Genomic DNA, 24,179 nt, shown 5'->3' on the forward strand with positions numbered 1-24,179 from the left:
AAAAAAAGACACAGACCTACTAGAGAATGGATTTGAGGATATGGGGAGGGGGAAGGGTAAGCTGTGACAAAGTGAGAGAGTGGCATGGACATATATACACTACCAAACGTAAAATATGTAGCTAGTGGGAAGCAGCCGCGTAGCACAGGGAGATAAGCTCGGTGCTTTGTGACCACCTAGAGGGGTGGGATAGGGAGGGTGGGAGGGAGGGAGACGCAAGAGGGAAGAGATATGGGAACATATGTATATGTAAAACTGATTCACTTTGTTGTAAAGCAGAAGCTAACATACCACTGTAAAGCAATTATACTCCAATAAAGAAGTAAAAAAAAAAAAAGAATATTATTCTGAGAAGGGTCCATAGGCTTTATCAGATTAAAAAAAGGTCCATTTTTCAATTAATGGTTAAAAACCTTTAGTCTATACTTCTTTAAAAGTGTAATTTTAAAAATGAATACGTTTCATGTATGTGGCCCACTAATGGCAAGTAGAGAGGATTGTCACCTCCCTGCTTCTACATAACATTAAAGAAGATCCCATTTATTTTGAGGAGCATTCAGATCACGCTAGTTAGAATTAATCCGTCTTTTGATTCAGCCTATCCTGGTCTTTATAATTTCTGAATTGCTATTATTGCATTCTCTGCTCTGTGTTTCTGTCATCCACAAATATGATAAGCAAACTCTCTGTATCACAGATTGCCACACCCTGCCTGCCCATCAGAATCAACTGAGGAACTATAGAAAATAGACTCTGAGGTCCTACCTCACACTTATAAATACTGACTGTGCACCTAGTGATTATTCAGCACTCCTGGCACTTGTGTGTGGGTTCACATGTGGGAATACCATTATTTTATATCATATATACTATTTATAACATTTATTAAAATATTATAGAAGTTAGAATTCTGTAGCGTCGCAGTAGCTATGTCTCTCCAAGTTGACCTGCAGTACTGTTAGTTTCAAACAATTATTGATTTATATTATAGTGCTATGTTATAATTCATACTTCTCCATTTTGATCAAGCTTGTTTTGAGAAATGAACGGTTTACCTACCTCACATCTCTGATCTGCCATCTCACAATAATCTTCTCAAAAAAGGAAACTATCTTTCATTTTTCTAGTGACTTGATATAAACTTCTGATCCCTGCTTTTTCACCTGACTTCTTGTAACTCATTCCTTAAATCTTGTTTTTGAGCCATTGATATCAGCCTCACTATTTGGTTTGGGTTCCTTTAGAAATCAAGACTGAGACAAGGATATGGAGTGGGTAGTTTATTTGGGAGTGGGAACGGAAGCGGGAGTAAGGAAGTAGGGAAGAGTAAGACCAGGAAGGAGGAAAAGCCCGTGTAAGAATGCATTACTGGGGCTAGATTATGTTGGGATTTCTTGAAAAGTCTTCAGAATGCCAATCAGGTTTTTGTTGTTGTTGTTGGTGGTGGTTTCTTTTGTTTTTGTTTTTTTGGCTGCGACGCACAGCTTGTGGGATCATAGTTCCCCGACCAGGGATCAAACCCAGGCCCCCTTCAATGGAAGTGTGGAGTCCTAACTAACCCCTGGACGGCCAGGGAATTCCCAGTCTTGTTTTTCATTAGTTGAGGGTTGCCCTCCCTCCTCAACCTGGGGGAGTTAACCTGCCCATTTTTCCAGGCTGTGCTTGCTCACAGGCTGAGTGGCCCATTGTAGTGCCATTGAAGGCCCTGAATGGGAAAATGGAAAGATGAGCTAATGTATGTTTAAAGTGACATTCTAGGGACTTCCCTGGTGGCTCAGTGGTTAAGAATTCACCTCCCAATGCAGGGGATGCGGCTTCGATCCCTGGTCAGGGAACTAGATCCCACATGCATGCCGCAACTAAGACCTGGCACAACCAAAAATAAATAAAATAAAATAAAGTGGCATTCTAGGGACTTCCCTGGCAGTCCAGTGGTTAAGACTCTGCGCTTCCACTGCAGGGGGCGTGGGTTCAATCCCTGCTGGGGGAACTAAGATCTCACATGCCAGACTTCCCTGGTAGCACAGTGGTTAAGAGTCCACCTGCCAATGCAGGGGATACAGGTTCGAGCCCTGGTCCGGGAATATCCCACATGCCATGGAGCAACTAAGCCTGTGCACCACAACTAATGAGCCTGCTCTCTAGAGCCCATGAGCCACAACTACTGAGCCCACATGCCTAGAGCCTGTGCTCTGCAACAAGAGAAGCCACCGCAATAAGAAACCCGTGCGCCACAACGAAGAGTAGCCCCCGCTGTCTGCAACTAGAGAAAGCCCGTGCACAGCAACAAAGACCCAACGCAGGCAAAAATAAATAAATAAATAATGAATAAATTTATTAAAAAAAAAAAGATCTCACATGCTGTGGGGCACAGCCAAAAATATAAAAAAATAAAGTGGCATTCTGTTAATATGAGGTGTCTTCCCAGGACAGTCCACATCACAGCTATGACCAAAAGTGGCCTGAGGAGCTGTGACATGGGGTACCAGTGGTACTAGCTACACTCATCTTTTATATTTTATGGAATCTATTTTTTTCCTTTCAAAAATCAATTACATTTGTTTGTTTCTAGAATTCTTCAGTTGTTAGAAATAACCTCATGTGCTAGTTCTCTCCGTATCCTTTGACTGTAATTCATCTTGACAGAGAAATTGGACTTACCTATACTGGGCTTTAGTTCCAGCATTATGTTTGTTCAAATCTTTTCGTTCCCTGACACAGAAAAGTGGGACAAACTAGGAGTTAGAGTTTTGCTTTCTCTATTGGGATTAAAATACTTTGTAAGTTCTAACAACAGAAAAGTCCCTTTTGCTCTCTCTTGTATTTTGCAAGTCATAGATAATTTTGAGGTTTGGCCTTTTTGAATCTACTGGTCAATTCAAATTTCTTTTCCTAGCTCTGTTAAAGTTCATCCCTCCCTTGAGTTTTCTGCTGTGGAATCATGGCTTTAGTTTCTGTGAAAACTTTGAAATGTTTTCTTAAATTTAAGGAGACACATATGACTATGTCTAGACTTTCTCTTTATGGCATCACAAACACTGTTTACATTTGCCCCATGGTTGGTTAGCACTGGACCCTTATTGACTGTCTTTGTGCAATACAAAGGCTTCTGTCATTTTTTTGCTCTCCCACCCCATTCTTTCTCTTATTCCTCTTCTTCCTCTAAAAGCTGTCTAATATTCTAATACGGTCTATTAGCATTCACATCCTGAACTATCCCTTTTGCTCTCATTTATTCCATTGTTTTGGGACTCTTATTCAGTGATTACAGCTAATCTGATAAACTATTTGGAGCTCAGATATTAGGAATGGTAGTTTGGGAGTGGTTATATAACACATTTGTCTTTTGTCAGGAACCTAGGATCCCCGTTTTCCCCACCTTTTCTTCCTTATCTTTGAGACATTGGATCACAGGAAAGATCAACTGACTATTAATACAAGGCAAAAGTAATTTAGTTCTTTGGAGAGAGAAATATAAAAGTTTAGACTTGGGTGGTTTTAACATGAAGAACACGTACATGGCGTTTTCTTCAGTACATATTTTAAAATTTAAAATTTAATTTCATGGCTAGTTAAAGAAAGGAAAGTTAAAAGGAAGGAAAGAGAAAGGAAAGCACTGAGAGTGGCACAGAGGAAAATATTTAAGGAAAAGAGAAGATTAGGGAAAATCAGGGAGTGGCATTGTGGGATTATATTAAGTATGATAAAGTGAGTTCTGCATTTGTTAACCTGTGTGTGTGTGTGTTTCCTGATATAGGAGATCTCACATAATGGTGTTCAGAAAATGGTTGTTAATTATGGTAAGGTAGTAACCATGTAATGATTATTGTGTAGATGTAGTGATCATGGTATATGCCTCAAATGTGAATGGTTCCTAACACCAGCACACCAGTGAAACTTGCATTCTTAGAAAAGCTATCACAGTAACTTATTTGTTGTTCACTTGCCTTTCGTTCATATGCATGCAGTTACAATATGTGCTGGATGACCTTCTGAGTATTCTAACAGCTTTATTTTAAAAATCAAGTAGTGAAATAAATGCCAAACCAGCACTTTCTCTGAATGTTTAGTAATTTGTGTGAGGGTATTTGAAGGAGACTTTTCCAAAGTCTGCACAAATTTCATGTCAAGAAGATGATGTTTTTGTAAACATTTCAGCAGGTCACAGTTTTCTTAGGCTCACCTTGATAGTTGGCTTTTATTTACTCACTTATCCATTCAATATTTATTTATTTGAGTGCCTTCCATGAACCATGTACTTTGTTAGTCACTGGGGATAAATAAGGAAGGAACCTTGCCATCAAAAAGTCTAGGAGAAGACATGGAAATGTAAACAAATACCTGAATTTTAAAGTCAAAATAAAATTGAATGCTCTCAGTGGGTTTGTTTTTAATGAAATCTCTTCAGTAATAATAGTATTTGATATTATTGAATCCTTGGATTCATAAACTGAGTCATTGGTTGGTTAAAGTCAACATATTATTCTCAGATGCCAATTCTGATTTCTTTAATAAAGCTGAAAATTGTTTAAGAATCCAATAGCTTTGATTTCCTTAGGTAAATGTTAAGCTAACCATCCATCCCCATTTTCTTCCAGAGAGAAGTATTGTTATTTTTATGCCTCTGTGTTTAAGTGATAGAGGTAATTTAATTGAAAAGAGAATGGTGTAAGTTTAAGTATCCCTTTTAGGGGATCAGAGGGGAGCAAGAGCCACCCATCTGATCACAGCGACCATATTGCTTTTAAACTTTTTTATTTAGCATAATAAATAAGTTGATAAATATGAAAATGGTCTGTAAAATTGACTTAAATTTTTCTGCATATTCATTACTGTTTTCCATAGGAAGATAATAAATAACATTTTCTGCAATGTTCAATCAACTCGTGTTCAAATATTTTAGTAAGTAAAATGCACATAAAGCCTTAAAATCATTACTTTTCTTGGAAAACTCAAGCAGGCCCTGGAGATTTTAAAAGCTCCACTTAATTTTAGATGACTAAATGGTGTTTTGCTTTAGAAGTTAAAAAAGAAGAATTGTTATGAAAATAGTTTATTCCACACCAATAAAGTCTGATTGGCTTATTTATTTTTATTTTTGAACAAGATAGAGTAATTGTGGAAACTTGTGTTTTAGGAACTTCCTGTTTAGATTGTGTTAAATAACATACAAACAAAGACATAGACAAAGTAATACGAGTTGTGCGTTAGGACTTGACTCAGTTAGACAGGCAAAAACTTCAAAATGCATTTTTAGCATTAGAGGGATAGTTCACTTTCCTTGGATTATTTGTTCCTTTTTGAGTTGCATGGATATTTATGGAAATTCAGTTTTATTTTTTCCTTGGTAATTTGATCATTTAATTTGATAATCTAATTTTACTGGATAGTTTCCTTAACACTTTAGTTTCAATGTTCACTATTCCTTAACTTTTTGTAAACAAGCACTTAAGTCACGAGAACTCATTATTATTAACATCAATAATACTAATAAATAATGGTAACATTTATTGAGACAGTTTGTATAGTAGTACATAAGCTCTTCATGAGTATTATCTCACTTTATATAACCTCTGAGTTATTATTATTACTGTTTTATAGATGGCATTATTTAAAAGAACTCTGCAGTTAGTCCTTTGGAAAACTGAACAATGTTCAGAATGTGAGCAGCCATACCCTTGATGTATCTTCTTTATACATATGGATTTTTGTATCTGATAGTATTCCTGTTAAACTTGCTATTTCTAGACCTCCTCATCCTTAATTATGTCTGCTTAGACTTGAACTCTCTATATACCTTTTTTTTCATGTCTTTATTGGAGTATAATTGCTTTACAATGGTGTGTTAGTTTCTGCTGTATAACAAAGTTCTATATACCTTTCACTATGCACCCTCTCCCCTCCTTTACTGGCTCCCAAACCAGGACACTGCAGTCTTGGAAAGACAATCCCTGTAATATTCTACTATTATCTATTGTGTATTTTGAGCTCAAGGCTGAGATTGAAATTTTTCTGAATGAGAGAACCACCTTCAACCATTATTATTAAAAACTGAATGACTTTGGAAATTTGCTTACGCTACGGAGTTGGTAATATTTCTTAACTAATTCAACCTAAAATTATGAGGAATAACAATGTTTAAATGCAAAATTTATACTGTGGTAAAAGTGATTTTGATGACAGTGAGTGTTGTTTGGATCACAAGTAATGTCAATCTGCTTTACATGTTGTCAAAAGTTAAAAAAGGAAGTGGGATCTCCATTTCCACACAAATTTGCAGCAGCTATATTTCCTAGATCAAAGTACGGTTTTAGCAGTGGTATTCAGAACTCAGTGTAAGTAAAGGATTTTCCATATTTCAAAATCCATTTAACTGCACAGTCAGGGAACTTCCAAGTAACCTTCCACTGGAATGCATTATCTGCAATGTAATGACATGCTAAAATGTAAATATCAGGAGAAGAATCTAATATAATTCTATAAATACCTTTCAAGTGGTGAATATGCACAATTAAAATCATATACTTGTGGGCTGGTACCAATATTTGCCAGTCCCTATCTGTATGAAAAGACATTTTCAGAGGTGAGATATATAAAATCTCATTACAGATGAGCATTACAGGTAAACATTGATGTTGAGGATAGGGAATACCAATTTTTGAGTCCCAATTAAATGAAATGCTCTCCTTCCAAACTAATTTTATTCTTCTCATGTGCAGATCTGCATTACAAAAACTTATACTCACTATTATTATATTTTGAATTTTTTCAATAAAAAACTATAGAAAAATATGTTTGTCTCATTATAGAAGTACCTACATAGTAGATTTGATTTTGCTTTTTGGCTTACAAAGTCTAAAATATTTACTGTCTGGCCCTTTAAATAAAAAGTACCGACACTGGACTTCCCTGGTGGTGCAGTGGTTAAGAATCCGCCTGCCAATGCAGGGGACACGGGTTCAAACCCTGGTCCGGGAAGATCCCACATGCCGCGGGGCAACTAAGCCCATGTGGCACAACTACTGAGCCTGCGCTCTAGAACCCATGAGTGTAGAGCCCATGCTCCACAACAAGAGAAGTCACAACAGTGAGAAGCCCGTGCACCGCAACAAAGAGTAGCCCCCACTCGCGGCAACTAGAGAAAGCCTGGGCAGCAACAAAGACCCAACGCAGTCAGAAAATAAAAATAAAATAAATAATTAAAAAAAAAAAAAAAAAGTACCGACACTGAGTTAAACAATTATTCGTTTGTTTTTAAGTGATCCTATGATTATCCAAACACAAAGAAATAAATCTCTATTGGTGAGCTTTCAACTATCAGTAGAGAAAATAATACTTGTATATGATTTCTGGAACAGATTTTAGATTACCCTTTAATCCAACTTCTTTATTTTGCAGTTAAGATTCCAAGGTTTAGTGGAAGCTAGTCATTGGTAGAATTGAAAATAACTAAGATATTCTGATTTTCTGTCTAGTATACTTTATTTACATGCAAGTGTTTTTGCTGGGTGCTAAGGATATTAAAGAAGAAATATGAAAAACAGTGCCTAAATCATCAAGGGACGTTATAATCTAGTTAGGTAGTGTATCAGCCAGGGTCCCAGCAAGAAAAAAATGGCACACTAAAATGGAGTAACTGAGGATCATTTAGTAAAGGACTATTTATAAAAGTGTGAAGGGAGTTAGGGGAAATAACCCTATTACCACCCAAGGCCTGAAGAGACAAGGGATATAACTGTAGGATCTGTAGACGAGGGTCCCCAACAGGAGCTGTAGCTTTTAGTGGAAGAATCCAGCCACTGCCAGCCTGTGCTGTTGAGGAAGGAGCTGATGATATCCCCACCTATAAATACCTCCGCCTCATTCTCCTCTTGCCCTCTCCTTTCCTGCTGGTGCCTCCTGTAGTCCCCCATCAAAAGCCAGATAACAAACAACCTTTTGATGCAGTCCAAAATGGTCTGCTTCCTAAGCAAACACTGCCATTTAAGAGTGGATCTGAAGGGACAAATGGAGAATATCCAGAATAGGGGGCAAGATTGTTCACACAGTAATGCATGGTAACATATTCTAAGTGTGAGCAATCTAGACAACATGTATTTTAGACAATAGCATATAAACACATGAAATATTTTATGAGCATTTTTGTAGTACTTTGTTTTTTATAAAGTACATTCTTAATTTTCACAACAAGTTTAAGATAGTGCCTTTTATATCCTGACATCTGGAACAAAAGTAGTTTAGCCCTTGGTTTTCTAATTTGGTAGCCCACTTCTTCCATTGCATAAAGTTGTTCTGTTCTCTAATAGAAGCAGATGTTTTTTTTAAGTGGTTAAGAGCTCAACTTCAGCAGGAGACCAAATACTAAAAGCCAGGAAGGCAAATAATGTATTGTAATTATTTATCATTTGAAAATTCATTACTTTCACATTTTTGTAAACTGACCTTTGCTGGGAGATGAGAGTTACATAGTAGAGATTCTTAGCATAATAATGAATTCTGAATATTCCAGTATAATACTGTCATTGAAATTCTGGATTTTGTAGGTAGAAAAACCAGTTTGAGTTCTTGCTCTACCACTCACCTGCCATGTAAACTTGGTCGAGTTAGATAGTCTCTCTCAGCCATGATTAAATGTAAAAATAAGGACAACAGGTCATATAGTAAGCTCTCGATAAATATTAGCTCTTATTAGTAGTATTAATAGGCTACATAACCAAAACTTCAAATTTATATAATGTGACAAGTGATATTTTTAGGTGAATTCATTCTACAAGTATTTATTAAGCAACTAAGTGCTAGGTACGCACTTTGCTAGATGCTGGGATGCTCTTGTTCTCCTGGAGGCTAAGGGTGCATAATTTACATCTGATTTATATTAATAATTGGTGAATTAGTAAACTGCCTATACTGACATATGTACTGCCAGCCTGAGAGTTTATTGAGCTGTCTTCATTAACCATCAGCATACCAAAAAAGAGTAGGTTAGTTTATTTTGTAATAGTTTTGTGGTCAAAAATTAGCACAGTTTTCCACTGTGCTAGACTCATTAATCTCAGCAAAATGCTAGGTTGGTGTGCATTTGTCCCCTAATGAGGGAGCAGCCATTAATTTGAGGTTGCGGGGGGGGGAAGACTACTGAGTTAAGAATAGAACTATTTTTAAAATTTTACTAATATATTGATCATTGACAGTACCTTAATATCTGGTTTCCTTTTCTTTGCCAGTTGGAGTAACTACTGGTGACTATTATTTGTACAGCACTGTCAGAAGGTTTAATGTTTTGGAAAATAAATTGATAGCACACTGAAGAGTTAGTAGTTGCTCTCAGTTTTTAGAAAGGGTCTCTAGAAATTATTTGAAACTTGCTTTTGAACTGTCAGTTTCTTTATGATCCATGTTACATTATAATAATAATTCAAATTAAATAATTCCCAGATTGTTATTATTTTATTCTATTTTATACATGGAAAATTAGTGTTTAGTGGTCTCTTACATGGTAAAATTTTTATTAAAATGTAGTGTTAAATTTATCTCTATATTTTAAATTTATTAAAAAGTCATTTTGCTTATGCAAAGCATAAAACTTTTAGTACTTTTTTTTTTTTTTTTTTTTTTGCGGTATGCGGGCCTCTCACTGCTGTGGCCCCTCCCGCCGCGGAGCACAGGCTCCGGACGCACAGGCTCAGCGGCCTCGGCCCACGGGCCCCAGCCGCTCCGCGGCATGCGGTATCCTCCCAGACTGGGGCACGAACCCGTGTCACCTGCATTAGCAGGCGGACTCAACCACTGCGCCACCAGGGAAGCCCAGGTTTTAGTACATTTTGTTTCATTAGTTTAGGATACTGTGATGATCCTTGGGGAAATCTGCTTTTTTTTTAATAGATCAGAGGTTCCATTTTTCATTTCTAGATCAAGTCACTTTGGGGCTAGTATCTTTGCTTAATTTTAATCTGTTACTATGACAAAACTTGTTAACTCAAATAAGTGTCAAACAGATACTGCCGGCAACTTGAATAATTTCTACCTAATAAAATTCCCAAATGAAAAATGGTGAATTTAATTTTAAGTGTAAAAAAATAGTTTTGTTAGTATACATTGATCTTAAGTTTCTTTCTTGGTTAATTAAAATCTACTTTGATGCTTTTATGATAATTTCCTTTAATACCTCTATCTGCTAAATTTAATATTCAGTTCTAAAATAAAATCAGGTAAGGTCCTAGTAAATGTATCTCTGTTAGGTGTTTAAAATTTTACCCATGAAAAGTTATATAAATAAGTGGTAAGAAAATATTCTTAAATATACCTGTGCTACTTTCCTATATAGTCCTTTTTGTATGAAATGCCCTTTATGTTTCAGAGATGTAGCCATCTGACAGAATAAGAGTTCTTTGTGGTCCTGAATCTTTACCATATTGGCAGTGAGCTAGTTCATATAGAATAATCTAAGCTCTGGTTGTTACTTTCTAAATGAACGTGCAGTTGCTACCTTCAACAGGCTTTATTGTTTAAAGAATACCTCCATTGTAGCCTTCAAGTATTTCTTCTGTTTTAAGAGGTCAGCTACTTTTAACTGAGATTAAGAGATAGGAAGTAGAGAATAGGAACCAAGGAAAATAGGAAGGTTTAAGTCAGATGTAGAAAGTGGTAAGCAGATTGTTGTTGTTAAATTCCCCCCCATGGGTTTGGGTAGATAATCAGATGTGAGCTTGGTTGGTAGAATTATAAAATAAAAGGTAATCAGAAAAAGATGTTTTTATTTTTCTTTGGGGGAGGCTTGCTCACTTAAAACCAAATAGTTCCTTTGTTTTACTTGACTGTCTGCCTACAGGTAGATTTTTTTTTTTTTAGTTGACTGAGGTTAGAGGTAAAAAAGACAAAGGTAAAAAAGACAGAGGTAAAAAAGACAAAGAAAAAATCAATTACTCTGGACCTTGTTTTCTTTAGTATCTGTAAAATGAGAAGATTGGAATTAACTTCTAAATTCCCCTAAGCTCAAATATACTCTGAATATTTCTAACAGGAGAGTATCATGATAACAAGGCTTTGAAGATGTATAAAGTAGATAAAATTGATTGGAGGCTGTTGAAAGTGATCAAGGCTTGATATGATAAAAATGTGAAAATATGGTGATAGAAAATCAGAAATATCTAGATCAAAATAGATTGATACGGGGAAGAAGAGGGATTTAAAAATGAGTCATTTATTCATTCAACAAATTATTTATAAAAACTGATCTCACAGGTTGAATGTAATGATATATATAAGCTCCCAAAAGAGTACCTAATGTAGTAAACACATTTTTGTTGCCTGTGGTTTGCTAGACTTGAAGTTGCCTCCCCCTTTTAACTAGGTTTTATTTTGTTTTAGTTGCAGTGAGGTAGGAATTTGAGGACACTAAAAGACTGAGACTGATTAAAGGTCACCATGTGTTCTCTTTCAAATGACCCAAGCAATATTTAGTTATTACCCACAGTGATTTCCACCCTCTGTCCAAATGGGTTGGACATGTTTGAAGATGGGAAACTTCCAGTCGGAATGGTCCTGGGCCCATAGCTGGCTCTGATAGTTCTAGTGATCAAAGGAAGGGTAGAGTAGGCAGCCTGCCGAGGGGTATCAAAGCCTGGAGCTGAGCCCTTGGAAGGAATTTCTAGATTTTTTCCTACAGCAGTATTCTAACCCACTTCAAATACTCCTCTTGGGGCAGAGATCACAAATTGTTGATGAAATATACTCTCTGCCCATGGTGAAATACCATTAGGACTCTCCATTGTGTTATTTGGGAATACAAAGCTTGTGTCTATGTAAACGCATTAGAGAGTCATAAATATCAGAAGAGCCAAGGAGGAGGATTCCTAAACAAAGGGACTTCCAGCAGAGAATTTGTGTGTTATTTTATTTCCCCTCCATACATATATGTAATTATTTTACCAGTAAGACTGGTGTCTTTGGTTGGTTCACCATTCTTAAGTCTAAACTATAATCTGTCTGTTCTCAGATAAATTATAAAGGGCAATCAGAGAAAACATATATGCTGTATTTGCTTTGTTAGGCAGAGGGTATGCCTGCCTAGGACCAGCTAGTCCCTTTGTTTTACTTGAATGTCTGTGCAATTTATGGAGCTTTTAGTTGTGTGAACCGTATAGAATTGATTGGGGCGGGGGCGTGGGGAAGCAACCCAGCTTCCTCTGTTTGAGCCTTAAGTAGGTGAGAAACAGTATAGTATAGTGTTTGAGAACCTGGACTCTGGCATCAGTCTGCCTGAGTTACTGTATGTATAGAAGGAGATGGCTTTAGATATGGTCATAAAACCACCATTTTAGGTTGATCTCAGGTCTCCCCTGAGAGAAGGCCATTGTGATCCAGTTTTCTTTCCAGATTGGAGTCAAGTTTGTAGCATATTCCTGTGCTTGAGGTGAGGAACCTTTTTTTTCTCTTTTGGTCTTGTTCATAAATTGTGCCTAGAATTCTAGAACATTTATTAGGAAGGTCCTCATGCAATCCTGAATTGTCCACATATTTTAGTAAGGTCTTTTAAATATTAGCTATTATTAATTTAATCTTTTGCTTAAATTATACTGAAAATTATATTTTAACTTAAAAGGAAAACATTATTCACAGTAGGAGGAAAACAAGTTATAGGCTTACAATCCCATTTTTTTTCAGTTATTTTTGGCACATTCTCCCCAGAATATGTATCTCTTGGTGGGATTGTAGAGTCCATGTCTGGGATGGAGATAAAATTCTGCTTAACCATAGGCCAGTTGAGGCATGTGCCAACTCATATATCTGGAAGGACACAGGAGGTCTAGAAGAGAAGCAGGTAGGTAAAAACTTGAAAACATCTGGAGTGAATAAGAGATTAAGAATACTGGTAAAATAGAGGTGATTTCATAGTATATTTAGAAAATGGCTCTCTGTGCTTGAATTCCCTTAGCACAACTAATTAGACCACGGTGTGTGGAACTGTTTTAAAAGGATTCTGAAAGGTTAAAAAAAAAAAAAGGTGTTTTACTCAATTTCAGAACATCATGATAAAAACAAAAGTCTCATAAGATCAATAGGATATAGAGGTTTAAGTAGTTGGTACTTTTAGAGGTTAAATCTCTATCTTTTTCAAACAATCTATGACTTTTCATATTTTTCTCACTCAACCTATGTCTGTCCTCTGTCCCTTTAAATATTGTTGTTTCTGGTTTTGTACTCTTGAGAGAAAAAAACCCAAACTTATATGTACATTTCAAGTGCTACTTTATAAAATCTGAATTATCAGTACGGCTTTAGAAAAATCTTTGTTGGAATTGCCTGGCATGTTCAAGGACCAGCAGATAAACTAGTAAAGCTAAGAGAGAATTGTAGGAGAAGAATTGGAAACAAAAAGTAAACATCACTCATGAGGAATTTTGCTGTAAATGGGGAGCAAAGAACTGGGATAGAGACTGAGTATAAGGAAGATCATGAGAAAGTATGTGTGTGTGAGAAGTGAGGAATTGTGGCATGTTTATAGTCTAAGGGGAATGACTTAGTAGAGAGAGAAAATGATGATGTAGCAGACAGGGAGAGAACTGCTTGTGAAATATCCTCAGGTAGGTACCAGCAGATTGGACCTAGTGCATTTATGGAAAAGTAAGCCATTGACTAGAGTTCAGGAAGTTCATCTGTAGTAACAGAATGAAATGCAGGAAATATGGGATTGGAGGGTAATTTGATGATTTGATGATCCTTTTTTATTTATCATTTTTGGAAAGAAAGGTCTCATTAAAAGCTTAAATAATTATCCTTCAAGCATAGTAGTAGAAAGGGAATAAAATTGTAGGGACATAAATCTGAGTTCAAATTCTAGCTCTGCAGTTTCCTAGCTGACACTTGACAGAACTTGGTTAACAATGTCCCTGTATTATTTAGGAGTGCAAAAAAGAAATAGAATTCACTCCAAGGTGGTTCAAATAAAAAGATTTTAATGAAGAATCTACTTTGAGAGAATGAGCGGGGTTAAGATGATGGACAAGGGGTGGTTAGGCAACAAGAGACTAGTAACTATGGAAAGCTGTTACCTCACCTGAGGCTGATGGAACAAGGGTGGAAATGGTGTGTTCAGAGTCACAGCTGAAGTTGTGAAGGGAAGACCATCTGGTTAAGACCTGTAGTCATGGAGGCAGCAGAGAAGAAATAATCACCTCTCTCTCCTCCCAAACTCCGGTTTCCTGCTGTCATCTCCCAGCCTAAGTGGAAGCCAGCTGCATGGGAACTCAGGAGATGCAGTGTAGGGCCCAGCCTCCCCAGGGTGGCAAGGAGGGCAAAGAAGGGATCTGGGAGGCAAATACAGAATAATTAGTATAATCGCTAAGCCTCAACTTGCCCATATATAAATGAGGTTACTTGCAAAATTGTTGTGATTTTACATGGCTGCCAAGCACCTGCCATATTGCTAGCACATAGTAGTGTTGATAGTAACAGTAGTAAATGGTAATAATTATAAGGTGGTGTAGAATAATGATTAAGAATCCTTAAAGTTTTGGAATGAGGCAGATCTGAATTTAATTTCTGTCTCTGCCACTTACTAATCATGTGACTCTGGGCAGGTTACTTCACCTTTTTAGTCTCTGTTGTGTCAATTGTAAAATGAGGAAATAAGGCTTACCACGAAGAATTCTAGTAAAGATTAAAGAAGACATTAGGTATTAGGCATCTAACATAGTGCTGGGGCATAGCTTACAGTCTACGTCACCACGGCTGTAATCATATATTTTGATTGATTAGTAAGAATAGTAAATGAGATTAGTTTCCAAGTAATACTAGTTTCCACCCCACCCCGCCCCTCACACACACCTTTTTTCCCCTGCTTGTCAGTTTTTCTGACTGGGGCCCTTATTTGTCAAGGTTACTATCTTAGAAAGTACAGTTTTAGTTTAGCTTTTTGGCAGTCCATTTATTTTATGTTTTTGGTTTATGTTCAATAAACACAGAGTTAAATGGGCCTAAGTTGGAAGGCATAGAAATAGAAAAAGTTGGAAATACTGAAATTCAGTCAATTTCATTAGCCTAGATTTATACATGAAGCTCAAGCAAAATGTCAACAAGAAACATGAGAATAAAGGATGCTGTAACGTTAATTCACAGCTGTACCATAATAGACAATCTTTCAAATTTCACATAAATATCACAGTTCTGTGAGCTTGACTTGAGGACACATATATATTTTTCTTTTTGTCTACATAGGGAACAATGAAATAAAACCTCATTGACGTAATTGAACCTGATAACATCTCCTGGTTGTGCTGCTGATGTTTCTCTGTGGTATTGGTGGTTTTGTAGAGCTCTGTAAAGCATGTTGGACTTATAAACATATTCAAAGAGAAACTTTTATCAGGATTCAGCTTTATAACCACAAAGAAAAGCTGAATTTGTATAAAGGCACAGTCTTGGGTTTACTTTATCAAATCAACTAAAAGAATTTTTTAAATAGTATGCACCTCATATGTTACTTATGAGAAAATGCTGTTTTAAAAATTATTTTTGAACAGATAACTACAGTGTGTGAAATATGTACTAATTTCTGATATTGTATTTGAGTTTAGATGGAAACAGACAAATGTAATATTGGAAGCTCCTAAAAACAACAATTAGGGCTTCCCTGGTGGCGCAGTGGTTGAGAGTCCGCCTGCCAGTGCAGGGGACATGGGTTCGAGCCCTGGTCTGGGAAGAACCCACATGCCGCGGAGCGGCTGGGCCCGTGAGCCATGGCCTCTGAGCCTGCGCGTCCGGAGCCTGTGCTCCGCAACGGGAGAGGCCACAACAGTGAGAGGCCTACGTACCACAAACAAACAAACAAAAAACCCAGCAATTAAAATTTCATACTTTCATTAAATGATGTCTTATAGTATAATAGAACCATGTTTTGAGAACATACCATAGCCACTGAAACTTCCTTTTTTTACTGAAAATTTAGCAGTATTTGAATTATTTATTCTTATATTTAAATTATTTATAGGATCTACCTTGCTATTGAGATTGAAGTTTAGATGCCTAAGGTTTTGCTGACTTGGGAAGAGTTTATATACAGAGCATATACTGTCTACTTGGAAGTAAAATTTTAAGAGAGCTACATATTATATAGGAGGAAGGAATGCTTCTACCAATGTTTCTTAAACTTTTAATATCCATGCACCATCCACTATGTATTCAGTATGTGTGGCAGGCGCCTACCAATATTAGATAAATGTATAAAAATGATTCATAATTTTTAAAAACTAAAATAAGTACATTATCAGTGAACATTGTTTGCAATATTAAAGGTATTTCTGTTTCAGCTCACTGATGAGTAAATAGGTTGTGTGTTGTAGATTCAGCACATATATCCAACCAGATTCTTTTCTTTTCTCTATTTCTCTTAAATTAGAAAAATTCAAGCAAAATTATAATTTACAGTGGAAAGTAGCAAGTAGTTGTTTTGGTTGTTGTTTCTGAATACTCAAATTCAACATGGACCCTCAAATCATAAAGAGATTTCTCACTGAAGATTACTTTTGAGGCTGTGTCAGTTGCTAAGTTAATGGTCATTGTCACGCTTTAAAACTTGAGAAATAGAAGTTCTTTGCATTTTATTGACTACTTCTATTTGCTATTTATAGTTTTTCTTTGCACTCCATTTTCCCACAGCACACTGAAAAGATGTACTTTCTGTGGCCAAAAATGGAGTGCATTTACACTTAATGCTATTCCTTTAACACTGAACTGTGCCCAGCATGTGTGTTTCAACTACCAGCTGTTTTCTGTGAATAAAGCAGTGGTAGATCTGCAGTTAAGGGATATTCTAATTGTTTAGCGAGGCTCTTCCTTGCTGTACAGATTCTCTCAGAACTGATTCCAGCACATGTTTTCAAGTCTCTATCATAGTTTACAAAATAATCATTAAATAGGAAAAAAAATCATATTTCGTAGTATGGGTTTTTCAATGATAAACACATAAAAAAGTTGGCTGCCATCTTTTGCTGTGTGTATCGCACATAAACCAAGAGCTGATTTGGATTCATCACATGAGTGCATTTACCTACCAGTAAAGTAAAGTATTTGCTGTGTACAAATATGACAGTAATTACTCTTTTACCTTATATGCCTTTTCAGTTCTGTGATGTCCCAAGGTGTCACATAGTAAATACATTTTGGAAATTTTTTGGTCCGTTCTCTCTTCCAGCATAATGTTTATCATCTGTGTGGCTAGTTTTACAAGTCTCTCAGCAACAGTTTATCTTTTTTAATACGCTTTTCCTATGAGGAGCACAGAATCTGAATGGTGCCTCTAGTTTATGTCACTTCTGTTTTAGGAACAAAAATCTTCAGTTTCATATAAGAAAGCATAATGTGATTGTTCTAGAAAAGTTCTACTGGTTTACTAAAAAGTCTTCACATTTTGTTTGAGTGTCATAAAAGTTTCAAAGTGGACAACATTCAGAAGAATATAAGGTGAATGAATTGCGAGTCTAAAAAAAAGTCCAGTTTTTAGATGGTCACTGTTGTATGACTTAGTAATTTTTTTTTATGGGTTTGTGTGGTATCATCACACCCACAGATTTGTAGTCAGATTGCATTAGAGTCTTGCTCTTGATTCAGGCTTAGCATTCATTCTGAGTTTTGTTACTATTTTTATTAGTACCTTAAGCCTTAGGAAACCAATTTTGAGCTATTTATTTTTTGGACTGGAGACATAATGTAACAATGCAAAAAATGCAAATTCAATAGATATAAACAATAATATTCAAATGACACGAAAATACTTTACCTAGGATGATTTGTAGTCATGCAGAATAATGCAGGCCTTAGGGCACCTGCCTCGGTTTTCAATATGTATGGTTGGGAATTCCCTGGTGGTCCGGTGGTTAGGACTCTGCGCTTCCAGTGCAGGGAGCATGGGTTCGATCCCTGGTCAGGGAACTAAGATGCAACAAGCCGCTTGGCCAAAAGTTTTTTAAAAAATAAAAGATAAAAACAAAATATAATTGTTAAGATGATATTTCTGTGGAAATCAGAATTAATCTTGCAGTTCACAATGTTGAAATATATGTAAACTAAATTGGTTCTCCCCCCCGCCCCAAATATTCCAGACTGCTGAGGAACTAGTGATTCACAGATTTGATTAATAATGGCTAATACTCTATTACTGTTTCTTAGTTTAAAATTTTATCTATGTGCTAATATTATAGAGGTATTGAGCAATATTTTCATTAAGGATTTTGCTCCTTCGGAAATCGTGCACTCTATCTACCCTTTATCATTAGTTCTACTGTCCGGGATCATTCCTATCAAGTAGAAACAAGCTCTAGAACCTACCATTTTAACAACAAAAGTATTATTCCCACATTCTTTTCTGGCTATTGCTCCATTTCATTCTTGCCATGTATAGCACAATTCCTCAAGAGTTTACTCTAGTCACTGCCTCTACTTCTTTACCAGTTTAGACACTAAGGACAAAAAACACTATCGACCCACCATTATCTTTGAACATTACCAGTAACTTTGAAGTTCCCTGTATGGCACTCCCAGATCCAGTTTTCTTCTCCCCTAGAGATAACCATCCAGAATTTCTTCATAGTTTCCTGTATGTTTATATTTCTAAAAAGTATATTTCAATGAATATTTTATTTTATATTGCATGTAATTATACTGTATGTATCCTCTTGTGACTTTTCTCATTCAACATTATGTTTTTAAGATTCATTCATATAGGTTGTAGCTATCCTTCATTCATTTTCACTATTGTATTCCACTGCATGAATGTACCAAAATTTCCCCATTCTGTTATTGATGGACATTTGGGTCGTTTTTAGTTTTCTTGCTGCCCCAAACAGTGCAGCTCTATGCATCCATGTTCTTGTCTCCTGGCATCAAACTATATAGAAAAGGATCAAGCTTTGGGGTTTTTGCCCCAATCTGCTTTTGTAAAATATACTAAAATCAACTCAACAATATCAAATTGATATAAAAATTTCTAAACATTTACTCTACATTTCTGTACTTTCTTATTGTGGACCACACCTTGAATAACACTGCTGTAAGATGTACCTAGCTGCAGCTGTATGATTCCTGGATTATACATCTTCTATTACTTATGCAGAAAATTTTGTTTTCTCAAAATCGCTAATATTCTAGTTGTCCAATTTATACAGAAGGCAGTCTACCAGCGATTTGTGGCTTTCACTGTATCTCTTTTCAGTTCCTAATATGCAGGGGATTTCAGACTAAGACCTGCTGCCTTTTGGCAAATGTATTTTTGATCGCAGAGAAAGTGACTATAAATAAGGTTGATCTACTGCTTAAGAGTTTATTCAAAGCCAGAATAGCAAGTGGGAGGCAAGGAAGACTCAGTGTTAAGAAACCCTCCTAATGAAAGTACGCTGGAGTTAGCAAGAAATCAAATTCTACTCAGACTAATGATTAGGAGAAATGAGGTGTAGGTGTGTCACCGTTTGATGGTATCATTTGTAGAAGAAATGTGGAGGTATGGATTGGATGATAGTATGTTAGGCAAGTATGCAGACTCAGACGCAAATCTCATAGGTAATCTTTAGTGATCCATCCTGAGGTTCTGTTTTCACTCCTGTTTATTCTGTACTTTTTAAAGTGAACTTAAGAAAACATCAGATTTACAGATGTCATGATGATGGGAAGAATGGTGAATAGGCTAGTCGACATTCCACTCTCCAAAGAAACTTGGACAGGCTGAAATCAGGACTGAAGTAAAGTACTGCAGTTGGGACTAAAAAGCCAGTTGTGTAAGAATAGCATGCAGAAAATGGAGCGTGTATATCAAGTATAAAAGAAATTTAGGGATTTTAGGTTATTTTAATCTTAATGTGAATGTTCTTAGGAAGTTATTAATGTCTTAAACTGCATTGATTAATGTCTCTAGAATCTAGAGTTTATGCTGGTTAAATCAAAACCTGAAATAATTATATGAGGACCACACTTAGGGCCATATAAAATACTGCGTAAATTTGATGAGTCTACTAATATATATTATGTACTTTGCATGTAGCTGTACCATAGCCATTTTGCAGGTACTGGTCCATGAATTTTGTAAGTGGTCTGGATTTTCTTTGGGAAGAGATAGGTTTCTCTTTACTGGCAAGAGATCACCTTCTGCAAGGATGGTGATAATGACAATTGACAATTTTTAAAAGGGGTCAGCAAGCTATAGCCCACTGACCAAATCCTGCCAGGAACATGTTTTTGTATGGCCACTGAGCTAAGAATGTTTTTTTGTTTTGTTTTGTTTTGCATGTTAAAGGGTTGTAAAACAAAAACAAAAACCAAAGAATATGCCATGGAAGACCTTATGTGGCTTGCAGAGCCTAAAATATTTACTATTTGTACCTTTACAGAAAAAAAATCTGCCAACTCCTTATTTAAATATCCGACCAATGAAAGAGTAGATAACATTTTATGATCTTTTGCAATCAGAATCCTTACGACCAAGGACAAGAAACAACACAAATATTTCAGTACATAGAAATTGTGATTGTGTTACAAATTAACTAGGCTTATGTTCGATACTAGGGTTCAAAGCCATGTAGAAAATCACAATTATAATCAATTATTTAGGCAAAAGGAGGAGACCTATTTATTACTTAAGTAAAACTTAAAAGAAATTTAGGATTAATGGTAGGTAGCAGTTACAGCTTGCCAAATTTAAGCTAATTTTATCTTCTAGAGCAGTGACTATGAGATGGAGAAGTAACCACACGGCCTGCTAGGAAGAGAAGGGCAGGAAAAAACTAGTCTGGTACTAAGAAGTTACCATTGAGAATCTATAAAGGAGAAAAACAGGAAAACTAATTATCTGTGAATCAAAAGGGTTGTGTGTAGCTTTTTATAAATCCATTCCTTTATGCTTAATCTAAACCAAGGGCAAGCTTTTTAGTGCTTTTGACAGAAGTGCCTTATTGGTAAGGAAATAGCACCACCTACTGTCACTGGTTTAAAATGACAAATTATGAGCCTTTGGAGAGGGTAGGGAGGGGGAAGAACGGTGATTTGTCATTTTTCTTGTATTTTTAGTGAATGGATGTGCTTCTGGATTGATATTTTCAGTTCTGTGGTAATAGATATTTTGAATCTATATTTTGAATATAGATTAGTTTAGTGACTTTATCCTGACTCTTTTGATTTCTCAATCACAGATTGTGTAATTAATAAAATATTCCACCTAGAGATATTTTTTATTCTAATCTTCCCAATTCCTCTCCCAAACTTTAAGTTATTTTAGGTATCTGTAATTGAAGATGCTCCATTTTGTCTTTACATATATTTATTTATTTATGATTTGTAACTAAGTGAACTCTTTTTTTTTTTTTTCCCCCAGATGATTCTTTGGGATTGGGACTTAAAGCAGTGGTATAAACCTCACTATCAGGTAAATATAAGTGATATCACTAATAATTAATATCTGTAATCAAATTTTTGACATAGAAATCTTCTGAATGTAACTTTAATTTATATGCCGTAAGATTTTTCTTTAGCTGAACTAAAATAACCAGAACTTCATTTAGGTAGTTTTTTAAAAATGTATTTTAATTGTAAGGGAAAAGAAAGTAAGAAACCAAACATATAAATAGTTATTTTTAAAATGTTGCTAATATAATCTGGGCTCATCTATATTAAATATGAGGCTCTTTTCCCCCAGTTCACTCCACCTAGAGTTACTGATAAATGTACAGAAAATTGCACAGCTCAAGGAATTTTCAAAAATTAAACATTCCATATAACTAGTACCCATAACAAGAAATAGAACATTACCAGCATCCCACAAGCCTCACTTGTGTGCCATTCTAGTCATTACCTATGTTTCCAAAGAAAATCCCTATCCAGATTTCTAGCAATTAGTTTTCTTTATTTATGAACTTTATATATATGGAATAATACAAAATGTACTTTTTAAAGATTTTTTGATAACTTTATGTTGTTATCAGTAGAATTAAAAATAGAAGTATAGGAGAAAAAAGGAAAATCATTCAAACATCAAGGAATAACTGTTAACTTTGTTAACTTTTGATATATATCTTTATAGATCTTTTCCTAGTTTTCCATTGTATTGAAACGTATGGTTTATATAATTCTAGTCTACAAAGATTGTAATATTATGTTTCATATGCTTTTGAAACCTGATGTTTTTCACACTAATAGATAAACATTAATAAAAATCAAATCTTTGTCATTTGTATTTACAGACATATTACTTCTATTGTCCCAACATAAAATTTTGCAAAATGAACACCCCTTTGAATGGTTGATTCTTATTTTTAAACTTTAAATGGAATAGCCACAACAGCCCATTAAGAAAAAACTATTCTCTGGTGTAACTGTTACAGTCAGATGATGTGAGGAAGGCCACATCTGACCTAAAAGGGGCTGGGGTTTCTTGACCTAAATAGTGGCCTTTTTCATCAGTCATATTCACCAAGATCCTCAGTTTCCAATTAAAAGAGTATCTACCTAAATTACTGGTAAAATCTAAAGATAAGTAAGCAGTAATGGTTGAGAGCATGGGCTTGTGGACACACAGACTTTTATTTCTCTCTTCTCCTACCCCTCTTTCTCTCCCTAATAATCCTTTTTTAAAAATCAAAGTATAGGGAATTCCCTGGTGGTCCAGTGGTTAGGACTCGGCACTTTCACTGCGATGGGCCTGGGTTTGATCCCTGGCCAGGGAACTAAGATCCCGCAAGCTGCACTGAATGGCCAAAAAAAAAAAAAAAAAAAAAAATTGAAGTGTAACGCTCATATATAAAGGTGCACAGGTCATAACTGTATAACTTGATGAATTTTCTCAGAGTGAATATATACATGTGACCATTTTTCAGATGAAGAATTCAGTATACCAAAAGCCCCCTGTGCTCCCCACCTAGTCATCAACTTCTCCCAAGCATCCTTTCAAACCTGATTTCTGTCATCACAACTTAGTTTTTCTTGTCTTTTTCTGAATTGTATATAAATGGAATCACTCATATGTATTTTCTGTCTTGCTTCTTTCAAAATTTATCTGTGAGATTAATTCATGTTATTATACATAGTAGTAATTCATCCATTCTCATTCTATTTAGTGTTTCATTGAATGAATATACAGTTAATTCATCCATTCTATAGCAGATTGACATTTGTTTTATTTTTCAGTTTTTTGTCTATTGCAAGTTATGCTGCTGAAACATTCTTGATGTCTTTTGTTGGATATATACATTAGAGTGCATTGCTGGGTCATAGGGTATACATGTGTATGTTCAGTTTTAGTAGGAGGCACCAGATAATTTTCCAAAGAGGCTGTATCACTTTTACCCAACCATCAGCAGTATATGGATGTTTCAGTTGCTCTACATCCTTGCCAACACTTGGTAGTGTCTGTTTTAAATCATTCTGGTAGCTGTTGAAGGATATCCATTGTGGTTTTAGTATTTGTATTTCATTGATGGCTCATCAAGCTGAGAATCTTTTTATGTTCATTTGCTACTCAGATATCCTCTGGTAAAGATCTTTTCCCCATGTTTTCCACTGATTATCTACTTTTTACTTAGTGATCAGTAGGAGTTCTTTATGTATTTTGGACATGAATATATATATTCATAAAAAAAAACCTTCTCCCTGTCTGTGGTTTATCATGGTGTCTTATTAAAAGTACTCCATCAATCACTTCCTTTTATGCCAACTTATCAATCATTTCCTTTTTGTCTAGTGATTTTTTTGTGTGTGTCCTATTTAAGAACACTTTGTCTACCTCCTGGGTTGTGTCTATCCTCTGGGTTGTGTCTACCCTCTTCTGTTACCTCCTAGCAGTTTTATTGTTTTACTTCTCATCTTTAGATCTGTAATGCATCTAGAATTGATTTTTCTGTATGGTGTGATTTATAGGTCAAGACATTTTTTTCCCATATGGTTATCCAATTGACCCAGTTCCAGTTGTTGAACAAAATACACATTCTTTCTTCTTTGCACTGTATTATAACCTTTGTCATATAGCAAGTGACCATATGTAGATTTGTTTCAGGACTTTCTCTTCTGGTCTGTTTGTCAATTTGTCTCTCCTGAAACACTGATACCACACTCATTACTTTAATTACTGTAACTTTATAATAAGTCTTGACATCTGATAGTAAGTTCTCCAGCATTGTTCTTCTTCAAAGTTATCTTGACTATTC

The 24,179-nt window shown here is 35.7% G+C and overlaps 1 protein-coding gene across 1 annotated transcript in view; it reads left to right on the forward strand.

The window, feature by feature from the left end:
- The window catches only part of PDE3B (phosphodiesterase 3B), a 178,256-nt gene that overhangs the window by 86,104 nt on the left and 67,973 nt on the right, over positions 1–24,179 (forward strand). The window contains exon 2 of the mRNA XM_019948403.3: positions 21,356–21,406. Coding sequence (XP_019803962.1) covers positions 21,356–21,406 — 51 coding nt within the window. The remainder of the gene's footprint in view (positions 1–21,355; positions 21,407–24,179) is intronic.

This window comes from Tursiops truncatus, chromosome 8 (assembly GCF_011762595.2).
Source record: "Tursiops truncatus isolate mTurTru1 chromosome 8, mTurTru1.mat.Y, whole genome shotgun sequence".
NCBI classification, from domain to species: Eukaryota; Metazoa; Chordata; class Mammalia; order Artiodactyla; family Delphinidae; genus Tursiops; species Tursiops truncatus.